The 17,454-nt window shown below is 40.1% G+C and overlaps 2 protein-coding genes across 2 annotated transcripts; one reads left to right on the plus strand and one right to left on the minus strand.

Moving 5' to 3' along the window:
• Positions 1-204: 204 nt before the first annotated feature.
• On the minus strand, positions 205-6,643 carry st13 (ST13 Hsp70 interacting protein). Its single transcript, XM_088316726.1, has 13 exons — positions 6,475-6,643; positions 5,972-6,106; positions 5,216-5,264; positions 4,658-4,751; positions 4,328-4,401; positions 4,177-4,243; positions 3,140-3,224; positions 2,946-3,056; positions 2,747-2,849; positions 2,385-2,501; positions 1,529-1,580; positions 1,173-1,270; positions 205-774 (listed from the first exon to the last, which is right to left on the minus strand). Exons 2-13 carry the CDS (start codon positions 6,079-6,081, stop codon positions 637-639), a joined length of 1,098 nt encoding a protein of 365 aa, XP_088172852.1. The 5' UTR covers positions 6,082-6,106; positions 6,475-6,643; the 3' UTR covers positions 205-636.
• Positions 6,602-17,040, plus strand: xpnpep3 (X-prolyl aminopeptidase 3, mitochondrial). The gene is made up of 12 exons (XM_088316725.1): positions 6,602-6,949; positions 7,074-7,202; positions 8,200-8,322; positions 9,789-9,976; positions 10,512-10,731; positions 11,906-12,090; positions 12,253-12,315; positions 12,713-12,826; positions 13,408-13,493; positions 13,573-13,756; positions 14,573-14,693; positions 16,232-17,040. The coding sequence occupies exons 2-12, from the start codon at positions 7,133-7,135 to the stop codon at positions 16,396-16,398; spliced, it is 1,521 nt and encodes a 506-aa protein (XP_088172851.1). The 5' UTR covers positions 6,602-6,949; positions 7,074-7,132; the 3' UTR covers positions 16,399-17,040.
• The last annotated feature ends 414 nt before the right edge of the window (positions 17,041-17,454 follow it).

Genomic DNA, 17,454 nt, shown 5'->3' on the forward strand with positions numbered 1-17,454 from the left:
TGCTCCCCTTTCTCACATTTTATGTTAGTGCCTTTCTCTAAAGCATTTTATTTTAAAGGGGATGTGGATGTGCAAGGCAGTTAATTGCACAAAGTGCCTATTAAAGTTGATTTTAATATTTTTTTTTTCCTGTAAAATAAGTTTGAGGATGATTTGGGATTTCAGAGGGCATATTTTGGTGTTTGAAAGAAACAATGCCACATGTCTTTTAGAAACGAGCTTTATTAACCATTTTCCCAGATGGGTCAGAAATCATATCTCTTTTTTCTAGTGACAACAGAAGTAAAGAACTGGTTTGGTTTCAAAATCTGCACAAACCCTCACTGTTCTTTAAATGACTTTAAAAATGGGTTAGCGAGCGCAAGTGCTCTCCAATTGCAAAAAAAAACTTTGTGGTTAAGTGCCAGCAAATTCACGTTACAGAGATCATGTGAATACGCCCCAGACACCTCCCTGGTTGCTTTTAGTACTGATTAAATAACTTTGATTTCAACTCACCCCCCAGCTCCTCTAAAAACAAGCACTCCGATTCGATTAAGTGACCAACTGAGAATGTTTGATATGCGCACCAAAGGTTTACTGAAAAGCCCTCCAAAAGATTGCCGCAGCGAACAAAATCTTCATCTCATCTCTCGTCTACGGCTGAGGTGCAGCAGCCCCAAACTTGGAACTCAGCTTGGTGACGAGCGCCATGACCTTGGGGTTGCTTTGGTACTTGGCAATGTTGGCTGGGTTCTGGGCCACATCCTGGAAGGCGGCCATCACCTCCGGGTCCTGGTGGGGAGGGAAGAGAGAGGGTTATTAATGAGCAAAAGACAGATGATGTTGGTTCAAATATTTTTTTTTTGCATCACTCTAATGGATGGAAAAATTTTATGTTGTTACTAGAACTAGCATTTGGCTCAGATGTGTTATAAATTGGCTACGGGTGCCAACTGAATTCAAACTGAGAGGGCTACTACCCGAAAGTAAATCTCAAATTACAAACTGCCTGGATTGGATAATCTGCACATTCTGTCAGATTCCCACTGGGCTGTATTGCGATGTACACCAGGGACGGGCAACTCAACTAAACTTTTGGGTATTTTCCCCACTTTTCCACCATAGATTCAAAACAACACTAAATATATGACACCATGTTTGTACAAAAATACCACTTGAAAGTGAGTCACCTGCATAGCGGTGAGCAGCTCAGGATCCTGCAGTAGGTCATTCAGACCGGGCATGCCGGCGGCACCGCCTGGGAATCCACCAGGGAATCCTGCACCACCTGTGTCAAATCACATCTTGAAATTTCACCCAGAGGCCAAACATCCCTAACTTTTGGTGAGTAGCGTATGTGAATGTGTATGTTCACGGTTGGATTCACAAAGAGAGACACTTCATTTGTTGAGCTGCAGTACATACATAAAAGATGCATTAGCTTTCACCACATTAATTTGACGATACAAACAGTTCGGGAACCAATATCACTGGTGCAAGGTAAGAATTGAATTGTTTTAAAACCAACTACATATTTCATTCCTACCTGGAAAGAATCCTGCTCCTCCTCCCCCTGCCCCTCCTCGAGCTTCCTCTTCCTGTCGGGAGGTGAAAGACACTTTATTACTATATAATAACTGCTTTGGCACTAGGTACCAAAACATTACCTTCACAGATGGATATTAAATTAACCATTGACAAGGTCGCAGTTTTGTACCGCATTCTTTACCCAAATTGTGCCAATGCAAACTGACTTAAGAATTTTTCACAGGTTCTTTTCCAATAGTACAAAACAAGACGATCAAAATGACAAACATTGGGCATCGTAGGAGCAGTGAAACGCTATACACCACATTTCAAATAGAAATTAAATATAGAACACCATTCCCTGAGAGCTTCGGGTCTCACTACAGTATTTTGCACAGCAGAGTAACCCCACATTGTCAGTCTGTTAACTGGTGTAAATGTGTCGACTTTGAAAGTCACACTTCCAAAGTTTAACATTAGATTTGAGGCAGAGGAGAGTGCTTAATGGAGGTTATTGTGCAATATCCATGGAACAATGTGAAAACTCAATATCCTCGCTTTCTTTTGAATTATGTTTTTATCGAACAATAATTGATTTGTCTAAGAATACAAACTGAAGAACTACTATGGCCGTATAATCAGCCTCCAAAAGCCATTGGTTCTCCGTGCTCCTGTATCTGGAGTGTCTGAACTCTAAATCTGGGCTTCCGTCCAGCCCAAATGAAAGGGGAGATGTGCCTGTGCTATTCACTGAAGTGTTTTGAGGGTACCGCTACTTTTTATGATTGGAAAAGAAACAGCATAATATTCACAAAATCGAGCTACGTATGCATAAAATAAATCCTTTCATAATTTTTTCGAAACAAATAACTCACCTTCTGAGCCCGAGCGTGCTCTTCCCTTGCTTTCTTTATACGCTCTTGTTTCTCCTTGATCTCCCTCTCTTCCCTCTTGCGTTCATATTTGCGCTTGTGCTCAATGATTCTGTTAGCCTGAAATGAAAAGAAAGAGGGTACCAACATAAGCGTCATATTGATGCTGCAGCCAGTAACCCCTTTCTGAGCTTGAATACATGAAGACGTGGTAGCTACACTGGGAAAATGGGAATTATTTGGGAAACAAATAAAATGCGATCACTTGAAAATATTTATACTTCACCAACCAAATACTAACTATCCACGACAAGGTTCCAGATCATTTCTGAGCATAAGTTAGCTTATATAAACACTATTCTGACCTTCGGTTGGACCTCCTTCAGCAGTGCAGCGGCATCCTCATCATAATCCAGTTTACATGTTGTGGCCAGATCCCGGGCGGCCTCCTCCCAGTGGCCCAGCAGCCTGAAACGTCACACATGCATATGTATCTTTATAATGGGCGTTTCAAGAATCCTATTTTTACTATCCAGAAGCCTCAGCGTGAAGGACAAAATGTACTTGTGAGCTTTCCCCCTCCACTTATAAGGCTGCGCCGAGTCCGGGTTGATCTTGATGGCTCGGTCACAGTCTCTGATGGCTGCATTGGGTTTCAGCATCTTAATGTAAACACTAACAAAGAGGACAGAACATGAGGGCTATGTCAAATTGTCCCAGGGGGAATAACTTGAACCTTGGCATGTAGGCAATCTCACCTCGCCCGCTTTGCGTACATGATGGCCACACAGGGATTCAGCTTGATAGCTTCAGTGAAAAGATCCAGAGCTTTCTGTAGATCTCCTACAAGAAAATGGAACGACCAAAGCAGACATTTCAGTACAGTTCCGACGATTCCTCCTGCCTATATTAGCAACTAATGTAAATACTCTGGCGGAGGTCAGAATTTATTCCTTTCCACTATAACATTTTTGCAATTTCTGGAGCATTTATTTTATTTTCACCATGAGAGTTCTATATGAACATCTCTAGATATTAATTGAAGTATTCCAAACACAATTATGTAAGAGGCAGAGTAGCAAGGGAACCTAAAAAGAGGGAAAAGTGAGGATGGTTCTCAAGACCCAAGGCTGAAAGGGGCCCTAGAAAATATTTTAAATTTGCAGAACGGAAGATAAGAGGCTCCATTTTTTTTTTTCCACAGGGGAGCCAATTCTATAAAAATAAGTTGTAAATGCGTTCCACTAAACCAGGCGTGGGCAAACTGCGGCCCGGGGACCACATGCGGCCCGTTAAACTGAAAAAAATTAAATGAATAAACCTTGTTAATGTTTTATTTTCTAAATACTGTGGTTTTTCAAAGACATAAATATTGTTGTAATGATTTTGTTCAGTTTCATTACAAAAATTTTTTTTTTTTTTTCTGATGAGGTGAGGTTACCAAAACACTCCATCCATCCATCCGCTCCTGGTCCGGGCCCCTCTGTCAAATTTTAGAACCCATTGTGGCCCGCCAATCAAATAGTTTGCCCACCCCAGCACTAAACAGTCGATAATGTTCCACTCCAGCCCTGTAGGCGGCAGTGATCTACTTACAACATAAGACAAGACAACAAGAACATGACAGCAAGGATCACTGTTTTCAAAGTGAAATGAGGAAAATCGTGGATCATTGTAAGGTTCCTTTGTCACATTCCTCCACAAGGCTTCATAGTACTGACTAACAGTTTTTGACTTGGGCAAAATGCAGGTGATAACGTGCTCTCACACATTTTGCACGTCAATATTCACTAACCTCCACCAAGAGCATCAATGGCTTCCATCTTCTTGTCATTGGCCAAGTCCATCATCTCTTCTGTCACCTGAGTGAATGCGCATATATACACTTTCATTTTCATGAATGAAAAGCACTTTATTATGCAGCTTTGCTCAAGAGAATAGTTCACCTCAACATTATCCATATCCCCCATTTCCTGTGGATCGTCCAAGTCTGGTTCAATGACGCCCTCAAGATCAATTTCTGAAAAACGCAGAGATGAACTGCACCGTGGTTTCTTTTTAAGGGACATTTCTTACCATAAAGTATTGCACAAAGGCTAATATTACATCAGAAATATGTTTTTTTTTCCTAACGTGGAACATGACTCACCAGATAGTCCTTTAAACATCAAAATCGGAGAAGGCTCATAATAACTAAATAGCATAGAAAGATAACTACCAAAAAATAAATAAATGAATAAGTGCCGAAATCTGGATCATGGAGGTTAAATAATTACCAAGTTCACTCTCTTCACTCTCAGATTGAACAGGAGGTTCGGGCTCAGGTGGGGAAGCTGTAGATGTCGGAGGAGGACCACAAGGACACTCACCCTACAAGCCAGAGAGAGTAAAACTTTTAGATTAGACAAACTCAATGTTGCATTAAATTATTGCTATGTTCGTGCTAAAATGCTTTATTGTCATCTATAATACATGACACATATTTTGATTTCTAGCAGAGGTTTTGCGCAAATACTAACTAGTGTTTGGAACTGTTTGGAATTACTTGGCCCCAGTTCCAGATGAATAAAAAAGGCTTCATAGCATGTAGTGCCGTTTTAAAAAAATATATTGAATACTTTGTAACAGAAACAAGGAAAAGCGTTCTTTCGATCACTGTTAAATGTCACATAACCAAAATAAGTAATTTCCATTTGTGTAGTCCTGATCTCTTTCAGTTTACAGCTTATTAAATGTTACAAATGGGTTCCTTGTTGAGAAACCAAATAAAAGTATCAAACCTGCTGCTATAAACATCTGGGTAAATGATACAATTAAAACAATTCTTGCATTACCTGGCAATGACCCTTGGGGGAGGATTGGGAAGGTATCTTTGCACCCATGCTGCAGAGTGGATAATATTCTTGTCAGCCACATGAAATTTAATGCAAAACATGTCATAGTCCACAAAACACATTTCTCGTGAAATTATAGTTATTAATCACTGTACATCTAAATTACACTTGAATGTGTTAACGATTTACAGTTTGTTCACAAACTGGTTTGATTTCAATCAATTCCAAGAATGATCCCTCCCATGCCTTTCTGTGACGCTTCCAGTGCCCTGTATCTTTGTGTAATGTGCTGATGTAGCGCTAAACTCACTCTGAGAACATCCACTTTGAAGCCACACAATGGCAAGGTACTGTTGATCAATTATTTGGTGTCATCTTGGGATGTCAAAGACATGCATCGTGCTGTTCACATGCTAAAGAGGACTCTTGAAGTAAAACTTTTAATTGGACAACGAAATGTACTGCTTGATTGATGGATCACCCCACTGCTGTGACTTATGTCGTGCAGTTGAGTAGTGCAAGTCCTCTCAGTCAAAACTGTGCATAACTGCCTTTAAAAAAAACAAAAAAAAAAACACTCATGCAGGTGGACATAAGGTTTTGCACGTTGACTGGAACTGGTGGGCACGCGGTCATTTTTTTTTGTTTGCTTTTCAGTGAAATATTGACCTACATATCAAAATAAGAACACCGTGTATGTGAGCCAGAACACCACAAACGGCAGTTACTTGTCAGCTTTTATGCGGCACAACTGACCTCTGCAACCAGGTCCGGAAGAAAGCCATCTCGGGAAGTTGCAGGATGGCGGGATTGGACTCGCATAGTTGCACGAAGCCCTTCAACTCTGCCACTTTTCGAGCGTCCATACTTCTCTGTCACGTCCAACACGCACTGCGTGGCATCATAAAAACGAACCACACAATAAGTTCACAAAGTTTCAGCGCAATACACGTTTAACGTTACATAGCTTAGCCGTCACATGCTAACGTGCATGGACGGAGTGCATGTTTATTTATTTATGTCCACACACATTTTGTGAGAAATCACTCAATAGGATCACATTCACTAGAAAAAGAAGAAGCAGGTTAGATCGCGAGTCACGCGCAATGACAGTGGGGCGAGACAGAAGTTTCGAGAGACAAGAACCACATTTGACGCATTATCCCGTTAGCATACAGCAATATTTACCAGAGTTTAAATTTAAAAAAGATTGTACGTTAAAGCATTGAAGTTAATACTATGATAGAAATGAAACGCACCTGTGCAAGGACTCGCAGATCTAACACAGAAAGTGAGAAAGCTGAACGTAGCAGTCGATATTTAACGTCGCAAATCTGCCTCCTTGGAGCAGGCGTTGTTCCTGTCTTTTCATTCAGGCGCAATATCAGTCAACCCACAGACGCTTAAACTCACCCCGATCTTTGTCTTACCGGTATCTAGTATCATGGTTGTAGTAGAAGTAGAAGTAGTACATAGGCTCTAAATAATAATGGGTTTTAAAAACGAATATTATACTCAGTTAGAGTCATCAAATTGTCATCGCTGGTGAAGTTTCTAGTCGTTTGTTGTAGGATACCAGGTTGTTTAACCTGTAAGTCGATATGGCGTCATGGATATGAATCCAGCTTTGAATCGACCAATCGTAACTATCCATGCTGGCTCAAGGCAAGCTTCTGTAAGGCAAAACTCGGGGCGTGAATGCTAATTTGAGCAGTTAGCAACACATCTCGTAAGGTAGCAGTCAACTGACTCTGTTATTGAAATTTATTTTAGTTGTGTATAACGCTTCAACTTTGTGTGGTTATTGTCTGTTGTCTTTAAATATCATTCGTTTGACTTGAATTTCTCTGTTCTACAGCACTTTATTAAACGTAAACGGCATGTGTCGGTGACCTGAGTCGCCGAGAGGCAGCTACGATGATGTCCTCCGGAGGCAGTGTGCTCAGAGCTGCTGTCACACTACTGACAAAACCAAGCTGGAGCCGAGGTTAGCTAAAAAACACTTTTTTCTAACTAGTCCACATTGCTTTGTCTTGTTGGTATACGCCGAATACTTATGAACCCAAAACACAACAGTCCCAATAGTGTCACAGTGTCAATTCGTGACACATTAGGAATATAAATGGACATTTTTAAGAAATGACAATCATTTTATTCTAGTGAAATATTACGCAAAAACATTTTCACTTCGATTCCCACCATTTGTGATGCAAGGCAGTTACACAAACTCAAAAAAAGTCTCTGTTGCTCCTCATATAAACCAAGTTTTAAAATGACTCGTTTAGAGGAAGAATGGCGGAAATAATGACCATTTCAACGTTGTCTGGCGATGAGGCTATTAGACTGTTGCTTGTGTTTAAACAAAAAAAGTCAATTGAAAGGGACACTCGATTGGACTGTACATTGACACTTGTGTGATAAGTCTTTATGTAAAAATGTCAGCACAATAAAAGCCCCCCACCCCTTGCCTAAAAAATCTGTAGGGATTTAATGCATTTTTTACGTCTGCATTCAGCACATCTTAATGATGCCCATTTTTTACGGCCGTGACCTGCTTTTCTTTTAATCACTGCAGGAGGCAAACCTTGTAATATTGTTTCTTGGCTTACCTTATTACATTATCTTGTCACCTAGTGTCTGAAAATGGTGGCCTATAGTCACCAAAATTTATATGCAAGGCTCCACTTATGTCCACAGTACTTGTGAAAATATAAAAGCGATCTGCAAAATATTTGGGATTTTATTGACATTAAATGTGAGGTCCTCTTAAGAAAAGCCATTTTGAACTCCAAAAAATTGAAAATATTGTGCCGATTGTTGACCTATTTTTCAGGTTGTCGTGGACAGGACATTTTGTGGCAGTTGGTTGTTTTCTCACACATTTAGTGGCACTTAAGTTTTGTTAGACTCCTTAGGTAGGCAGCTAGTAGCCCAACCCCAATTTAAAATAAAAATCAATAAAGTTGTTCTGTCCCTCTTTGTAGGGTGTTTGTGGTGTCCATGTCGGAACATTTCTGTGAAACCGGGAGACCTCAAACCAAAGACGGTTCCTGCTCGCTACCTTGGCCAACCAAGTCCTTTCACTCATCCGCACCTCATCAAACATGGTGAGTATCAAATATGTTCTACTAGTGTATCATTACAAAAAAAACTGTCGCCTCTTCAGTGGTATTTGTATTTGAAAATAAACAAAAAACAAACTTTAGGCCACAAATAGCTTTAGCTAGGCGACATAACCTTTTAGTGTCTAATATGCTAAATTCCAATTTCTCTTCCTACAATAGTGCATTGAATTGCACAGACAATATAAATTCCAACATTGATCAGCATAATAGTTTGGAATATTGTCTAACTTGTCAGATCCTAAGTTTGCCTGACCAATAAATAAATAGCATACTTTGACCATTTGGAGTAAGCGCATACTGATTTTTAAACCTCTTAACCAATTATAAAATGTGTAAAATCCCACTTATGACGAGGGAGAGAAATTACCACGTGTTCTTACTGCTTTTAATGTGTGGTGAACTGGAAATCAGCAACACTGCACACTATACTCATATCTGCCCTGACAATTGGGAGACTCCCCCCTTACCGATACATAGTACAAAGACTGACCAGTGAGAGTCAGCATTTTGCATGCTGACTGCCAGAAAATATAAAGAAAAAAATAGGAGCAGGAGAAGAAAATACAAGAAGCTGTTATCTATGAACTAAATTATGATTCCAAACGCTTCTCCTTTTCATTTTTACAGCGGTGAATAACATGAAAGACATAATGTAATGTAAACACTCAACACCACCAGTTTCTCCTTTGTTTGTATCTTGTAACAGTGTAAGCTGCCTAATCAGCTATGGTACCATGTCACAATGACGGATTTCGTGACTATGACGAACTATAGTGCTGGCCACACACGTAAGGATCAGAGACAATGAATATGTAGCGATTTTCAGGCCAGACTGTTTTCAGAGGAAAATCAGAGTGGCAAAATCACTTGGAACTGACCCCAGACCAAAAGATCTTTAGGAGAAAACTGATAATTGGACCTTTGCTGAATTTGATCAAAAGGAAGTGAAATTGCTCCAGTTCGGCACAAATGTGAGTGTGCATTTACGCCGCTTTAGCTGTTTGAATAGCGAACGTTGGGCTAATGGGGACCACACGCCTGGAAGAGAACACACAAGCAGAAGTCAAAGAAGCACTGAAATGATTCCCAAAACCCCCTAAAATGAATAGCAGATAAGTTTGTTTCACATTATATTGTAACTGAATAACTTTTCTGTCTTGAATACAAAATACAGTGTTCGTCCTTGTCCTCCTTAAACTTCAAAAGCACATTAAGTACAGTGTGCACTTCCCTGTTTGCGATCATCAGTGGTTCAAAACAATGGCATTATGCAAGAAGACATAAAAATACACAAACTTTAAAAGTAGCGGTGTGAAGGTATGGAAGTGGGATTACATTAATATTAAAAGCAAAATTTCAATATGAAAAATCAAGAACGCTTTAGCAACAGAGGTGTTGTTCTGCTTCCTTGTTTCTGTCTTGTCAGCTGTAATATATTTGATTCTCAGGTGAGGTGACGCCTGGCCTGAGCCAAACAGAATATGAACTCCGTCGCCACAGACTGGCTTCACTCATCGAGGCCCAGTCGGACAAGCTCGGAGCGTCTGCCTCGTCCAGCACTCATGTGCTCATCGTTTTGTCCCATCCGACCCGCTACATGACTAATGACATACCTTATCCTTTCCACCAGAATCAGGTGTGCTTGCATTCGTGTTGATGTACAGTGGAACCTTTAAAGTCAAACGTGGGTCTTCTTCCTTTGTTTAGAACCAATCTGTTCCAGTATCGGAGTGTCACCTTATTTAACTGTGCACACGCACTTCACCCATCAAATAATTTCCTTACTTGTTACCCGAGCCTTTTAAAAGAAGGTGAAAAGGAATATATGTCGGTCTTTGAACTGGTCTTGTGACATATATTGAGGTCTGGTACAATAGGCTGACTTCTGATGTGATGTCATGCATGACTGCAGTTCAAAGATTTCAAAGACATATTCTTGCTGGTATAATTCCCAATCATATAGTCTCTCGGACCTTTGACTTTGGAGATTCCATTTCAGCCGTATTAAAATATGCAACTTTGAAAAATATGGAGGCAATATTTATTTTTTTCATGAGCTGGACCCATTTCCTTCAAATGTTCACAAATCTGCCTGAAGTGTATCATAGCATTCAAATATGAGACTCAAATGTTGATTTTGACAATCAACCCCTTGCAAAAAATGTGCCCAGGACTTCCTCTACCTGTGTGGCATCTTGGAGCCTGACAGCGCTTTGGTTCTTTATGGGAAAAGGCGACCGGACCAGGCCATCTTGTTTGTTCCTCGCAGAGACCCTGGCAGGGAGTTATGGGATGGGCCGCGATCAGGGAAGGATGGAGCTGCTGCTTTAACTGGCATAGAGAGGGTTCACAGCACAGAAGAACTCGGTTTGGTGCTCAAAAGTCTTAAAGGTGGGTTGAATGTAAAGATGCAGGTCCTAACATCAGACATTTTCGCCATCTTGAATTTCTTTCTAGAGAATGATTGATGGAATGCAGCATTTTAGGGATGTGCTTGGACGCTGCTTAAGTTGTTAGCTCAAGCATCTGAGCTAACGTCACTGACTGCTCAGTGTTGTACATGATTAATAAATGCCGACATTTACTGCGAAGCCAGCTGCACATGATGCTATTTAGTCATATCGGACGGCGTGCATGTGTATGCAACTAGCTTTTATTTGTCACCGATTGTTGGCAACAAATGAAAATTAGTGGCGGTAGTTTAAACTGCAAGTATTCCACAAATAAAACACTCACTTATCTTACATCACCCTTAAAAACAAATAATTTCCAGATGAGATTTTTAACAGCGAAATGAAAAACATAAAACATGCTGCAAAGACTCTTCATTACTTCTTACTACCCAGGCTAAATTGAATTCCTCCATAACATAAAAAATCTTAAACTGTTGGGATGTACCATTTCATACTTTCTTCACACCAATTATTACTTTCCTATTATTCAAGCTTTTTGTGGCACCTTAAAGCATTACATAAATACACCCAAAACCTGCGACTAAATTAAAATTTCTTAACTATATTAATAATTTCATTTGTGCCTGTGGGCGAAAAGGGAAGCATTAAGTCTTTTCTGTTACCAAAATGGATGTAAGTTAGTTCATGTTCATGCTTTCAATGAATGGGGATACAATTTCTTGCAGCCTCTCAAATTTCACCACATGCATCCTAAAGATCACCATCTCTATCTTAAAACCTGGAGACGAGTTTTAAAAATGCCTCTTTATTGCCATGTAAATAAAAGTGGAGGTTTATCCACTCGCCCTTTTTTCTTTTTGTATTCGCCGCTGACTGAGAAATATCCCCACAGCGGCCTTGTCAATTTGCTTTTTCCTTGAAAACCATACCATGTGTCATAAATGAATATCGAAAAATGATTTCGTTTACCACAGTGGCCTAAAAGTACCCTTACCCACCTGCAGGGGGAGCTCTGTACCAAAACCATATAGCTACTCTATTATCGACTGCTGCTTTTAACTGAACTGATGAAGGTGTTGGTTTTTAATCATTCTGTTCAAAATAAAGCATCTTAACTCTATCCTTTGCTTTCTACTGCTATCTTCCTTCAGGCTCTTCACTGTGGTATGATCATTCTCATCCATCCAACCCTCGACTCCACCAAGCACATGTTAGTCCCGTCCTGGAGGCGGGGCCAATGCCACGCCCCATCAGTCCCCTCATTCATTCAGTCAGGGCTCTTAAGAGCTCGTCAGAGGTGGCCCTCATGCAGCAAGCAGGTCGCATCACAGCGCAGGTGGGTAATTAATTAAACGTTTATGTGATTTGTTGTTATAGTTGGAGGTAAATGTGTCCCAAATGTTCAACATTTTATGCTGTGATTTTAACAAGTCACTTCTGCGTCTTTTCCAATTCATTCACTTTTCATTGAATTCACCCAAACCAACTTGCCTTTCAGGCTTTTCGGAGGACGATGGCTCTATCTCATGGCGATGTGGATGAATCTGTGCTTTTTGCTAAGGTAGCTTGGAAAACTAAAACACTTTCATTTAACTTTTTAGCTGTTGTTAGTTAAGCCCGAGTTGTAATGTTGCAATTTACAACTTAATACAAAGCCTGCACAGCTTTTCTCACAGTGCAGAATTAAGCATATAAATGTAATTTTAGCATGTCCCAACCAAGGCATCGTTCTAAGAAATAGAACATCATGCAGTCATCATGGGCAGTTCTCCTGGCCCATTCCCAAAGCATGAGGCTCCAATTGGTCAAGTAGTTGGTATTGGTGAATGTTGCAAGACAAGTAAACGTTTGTCCACTTTAACCCTAACCACACTATAAACTGAAACACACCAGTTACTTGATTCTGTTTAATTCAACCACGTGACCGAAATATGTAACATATTTTATTTAATTTGCAGTTTGACTTTGAGAGCCGAATCCATGGTGCTAATTTCCTGGCCTATCCGCCTGTGGTAGCTGGAGGGAATCGTGCCAATACTTTGCACTACATCAACAACAACCAAATCATTAAGGTAACAGTGGCACTCTGCTATGCAAAAACTAGTTTAAAAAAATGTGAGTTTTGCTGGGCCATTTATTCAGAACAATGACAAAAATCATCTTTCTTCTCATCTCTTTCTCTGTCTTTGCCACCACACTTGTCTCCATCACAGTCTTGATGCGTTCTGAATTAGGCCCAAAAACGAAAATGAGTAAAAATCAAAAGCCTCTGGAAAGTTTCTTTGAAAATGGGATGACTGATGGTCCTAATATACTGCCAGCAAAAAGGAAGTCCCATATATAAGAAAATGCTGTACCGGGAACCCTAGTTACTGGGTTATCATGGGTGATTCATATTCTCCAAGCCCACTCTATATAATATGCGGCGACTGGCTATCTAATGAGGCAATGATGCCTTCAGAACTGCTTTGCCACCTGAAGAGAAAGATGAAGACACCCACTGTGTTTGTGTAAGAGTGATGCTTATTCATTATGCACTTTATGTTTCATTGTGTGGGCAATGTAACATTTCTTGCATGAAGCAGTTCCAAGGTGCATAAAAAAGTTGGAGATGGCTGCTTTATATGAGTCAACCTTTGTTGTTCTCCCTCAGGATGGTGAAATGGTGCTTCTTGATGGCGGTTGTGAATATTTTGGTTATGCCAGTGATGTAACTCGAACGTGGCCAGTGAATGGGAAGTAAGTTACAAAACTCAAATTAAAAAACACTTTCCTGTTATTGGCTTCTCATTCTGATCAACCCTGCCCATCCTGACAGATTTAGCGCTCCCCAAGCAGAACTTTATGAAGCCGTCCTGGAGGTCCAGCTCTCCTGTTTATCTCTGTGCTCCCCAGGCGTCAGTCTTGACCACATTTACAGTACCATGCTGGCCTTGTTGGCAAGACAGCTCAAGCGTCTTGGCATCGTCAAGGCCGGTACCAGCGACGCTGATGCACTAAAGGTAATGACATTTTTAACATGATTTTTTTTTAATGATGGTCAAATCATACTGAGTCCAGCTGTACCAAAAGTAGACGTGAGCATCACTCCAATAAAAGACGATTCGATACATGTCTTGATACATGGGGTGTGATACATTTCAACGGCGGGTCGATTTTGAAGTGGAACGATTTGATTTGGTCAGTGGGATTTCTATTCGATATGGTACGGCTTACTTTCAGACGGTAAGATGCAATGCAATGATATATCTACTCAAAGAAAGACGATTTGACGCGTATCTACATATGTTTTAAATAGGAACCATTCGATTTAGTTCGATGTGCTCTCACCTGTTTCATCAAAACCGATTTTCCGATTCTTATCGGTTTTGTTACACCCCTATTGTAAAAGTTATTTTGTGAATACTGAGCGCCCATTTATTCAGTTACCGTACATTAAACTTTTTAACAATTGATGGTTGTATTTTTGAATTGTATTTAATCTAAGGTTTAAACACAATAAAATAAAACAGTTTTTGATGTGTTCTCAATTCACACATCTACTGACAAGTGAGTGATGCTACATAATGCTGCACTTGTATCATGGCAGCGCATAAAGTCTTTTTATAGTATAATTTGTCAGTGATAGATATTAGATAGATTGTTGAGAGAAACAAAAAATCTTTTTCCTGCTTAGCATTTCACAGGCTGTGAGACTGAGTCTTATTTTTTTTTTGCCTGAGTTCTAATTGTCAATGATATTTGTAATTGTTACAGAATTTTACAATAAGATACTACTCTACAGAATAATTTGAGGCCTTTTCTCATCCTCTTGCCAGGCTGCAAGAGGGTACTGCCCCCATCATGTTGGTCATTACTTAGGCATGGATGTCCATGACACTCCAGAACTGTCCCGCTCACAACCTCTCCAGTCTGGAATGACCATCACCATCGAACCAGGTAAAAGCATGACAGTAGGAACGTCCTATTTTGTTTTCCTTTGGGATACCTCAGAGCTTAACACACTTTGTGTTTGTTTTTTTATGATTTAATCCAAATCTTAGCAGAATGAACAGAGTTTTGGAGCCTGAAGACACACCATTCAAAACAGCTCCGAGATCTGTTTTTTTTTTTAAAGACAGCACTAAATCATGTCAGACTGAACACTAAAAACGTGAGCATGTGAAATTGGAGAAACAGATGATGTATCTTTCATCAGTGACTCCATATACTACACCGCCAAATGTCTGGCAGGGTCGCATTACTTACAATACATGTAATTTTAAATATAAATAATATGCACGCCAACAATGGGTATTAACTATATTTTGGGGAGAAAACCTGATAGGACAAACTGTTGGTGGCAACTGGCAACTACCGTTTCTTTAAACAATGTGTCATTGCCAACGACTGACCCAGAATGCATATTAAGTGTTTTGTTGGCCTTGTTTTTGACAAACTTATAGACATGATTGTCATTAATACCTCACATATTTCAACAGAAACTTAACATTTTTTTGCTTTTAGAGTCGAATCACAATAAAATGCCTTTGGTGTCCTCATCAGACTCGGTCACTGTGTAGCAGAATAAAGAAACTCTGAGATCTTGCTATAAGTCAGTGCTTCTCAATTATTTTCTGTTACGCCCTAGCAAAAATAATACAATTCGTGCCCCCGCCCCACCACCCACTCTCCGTGGCAACTATAAATAATAGCATTTTCTTGCAAAACAAACTTACACCTTAGAGTTAATACTCACTGCACACAATTGGCAAGGAGAGCGCCACTGCCAACTACTGGAGTGGATGTGCAAGTACACTTTATTGTAGTACGGTGGGGGGAAAAGCATGTTCCCCAGGGTCACACGCGCCCCCCTCAGCATGGCACCGTGCCCCAACAGGGGGAGCCCGCCCCACTATTTGAGAAGCACTGCTATAAGTTGTCAAAGATTCACACACATACCAGTACAATATTAAGTCTCTAAAATGCGTTTCCTTCAAACAGTGGCGAATTGCAAAATAAATACTTACACTTATGTTTTGCAATTGTTATGTGTGTAGTTGGACGATGTCAAGCTTGACGTGTCCACTCTGTCATAATGAAATCTGGACGGATATAAAACTGTTTCCGAAATTTGAAATCACGCTGCTAATTGAAGGTGCCCTTTGTGATCATCAAATGTGAAGATGGGTCAAAAATGTCCACCCTGTCAGCGAGTGCTGTTTGTGTGTACCCGTCTTTTTTTTTTTTTTTCATTTAATTCATGTTAAAACTTGACCAATATTTTTTTAACAGCATGACATCCATTTCATACAATGAATTTGAAGTTTAGTGGAAAATCTCGGCTTTCTTTAATGACATGGCTACATCTCTAAAGGCACCCTGTGCTGATAAAGTGACACTTTACCCTGATAGTAACTATTCCACTCACACACTGAAGCCGCCCTTATTTTTAATGCTCCTTAAGTATCTGCTTTCATGTGTTCCTCTTACCTCAGGATTGTATATTGGCGAAGAAAATGAGCAAGCCCCAGAGTGTTTCCGTGGCATGGGTATCAGGATCGAGGATGACGTGCTGATTCGGGACAAGGGAGGGCCCTTAATTCTATCCTCTGATGCCCCAAAGACCATTTGTGATGTAGAGCTGGCCTGTGCCCAGAGGTAGGGCAGGAGAAGACATGGCAGTGATGGTAGGCATTCATTGTTCTCCACCTCTCAGCTGTGAAGGAAGATAGTGACACTTGACCGAACTTGTGCACTCAAAATTACTTGCAGTATGAATATACAGTATTGGCAGACCAAGAAAACCTCGATGGATACCAAAAATTCAGATTTCGGATCTAGATTTTTCTGGACATGCATAGTATATTTATACACATCTATTCTCAATTAATGATCAAGATTCTCTAGCTTTTACCGTGTGAAATCTACTGCATTGTTATGGTGATGTCAGTGTGTGAAACCCAACACTGAACTTCCAATCCAAGCCTAAAAATGTGAATTTGCACATTTTGTTAATGTTACACACCTTCACATGAAACCTCCATTGTTGCAAACACAAACACACTTGTCAGGGAACTGCATCGATGCGATCATCTCGAACCCTACATTGATTCACATTACTTTAGATGCTGAATGTGAAGGTGTTCTGTGCTGGTGGATAATTCCGTATCCTGCAACGGTCTGCAAGGATAACCCATATCATGCCCGGGGCAATGACTGTTTGTATTTTGAAAATGATCTGTATATATGCATTTGAGAAATATTGCTTCTGGTCTTTCAAATAATAAATGTTTGACTCAGATGATCTTTAATATGATGTGACAATGTTGCTCTTACGGGTAGTTTATTATGTTGAAGTAGTCCACAGAGATTCAGAGTCATCAAAATGAAAAAGAGAACCATCCAGATTCTGATTTAAGAGAATTGTTTAATGTTGTTAGCTGCAATAATGATTACTGGTGGAAGTGTTGTCTTGTGCCAGTCTAAAACTACACAGCTTCAAGAATTTCATAATTTCCTGTCTAATTTGTAAAACACACTAACATACATGATTAGTGTTTTTGTTCCTCCAGATGTTCCATGATTTAGCACTTTTAGACAGTTGATGTTAGCAAAGCAATGGGAACACATTTTAATTGTGTAAAAGTTGAGCCAAGGCTAGCCAGCTCGAAACATGTGTCGTGACTCATGTCACAAAACTATTTTGTGCAGAGGGTTT

The sequence above is a fragment of the Idiotropiscis lumnitzeri genome, chromosome 15 (assembly GCF_059441095.1).
Source record: "Idiotropiscis lumnitzeri isolate Australia: NSW breed Sydney's pygmy pipehorse chromosome 15, RoL_Ilum_1.0, whole genome shotgun sequence".
In the NCBI taxonomy this organism is placed as follows: domain Eukaryota; kingdom Metazoa; phylum Chordata; class Actinopteri; order Syngnathiformes; family Syngnathidae; genus Idiotropiscis; species Idiotropiscis lumnitzeri.

Bases quoted from the DNA above. Each gene is read 5' to 3' on its own strand.
- st13 (XM_088316726.1), bottom strand. From the start codon at position 6,081: ATGGACGCTCGAAAAGTGGCAGAGTTGAAGGGCTTCGTGCAACTATGC. The intron at 5,265-5,971 runs GTCAGTTGTGCC...TCCACTCTGCAG, and splicing joins TTCCGGACCTGGTTGCAGAG to CATGGGTGCAAAGATACCTT. The intron at 4,402-4,657 runs GTAATTATTTAA...TGCGTTTTTCAG, and splicing joins GAGTGAAGAGAGTGAACTTG to AAATTGATCTTGAGGGCGTC.
- xpnpep3 (XM_088316725.1), top strand. From the start codon at position 7,133: ATGATGTCCTCCGGAGGCAGTGTGCTCAGAGCTGCTGTCACACTACTG. The intron at 9,977-10,511 runs GTGTGCTTGCAT...AAATGTGCCCAG, and splicing joins ATCCTTTCCACCAGAATCAG to GACTTCCTCTACCTGTGTGG. The intron at 12,827-13,407 runs GTAACAGTGGCA...GTTCTCCCTCAG, and splicing joins ACAACAACCAAATCATTAAG to GATGGTGAAATGGTGCTTCT.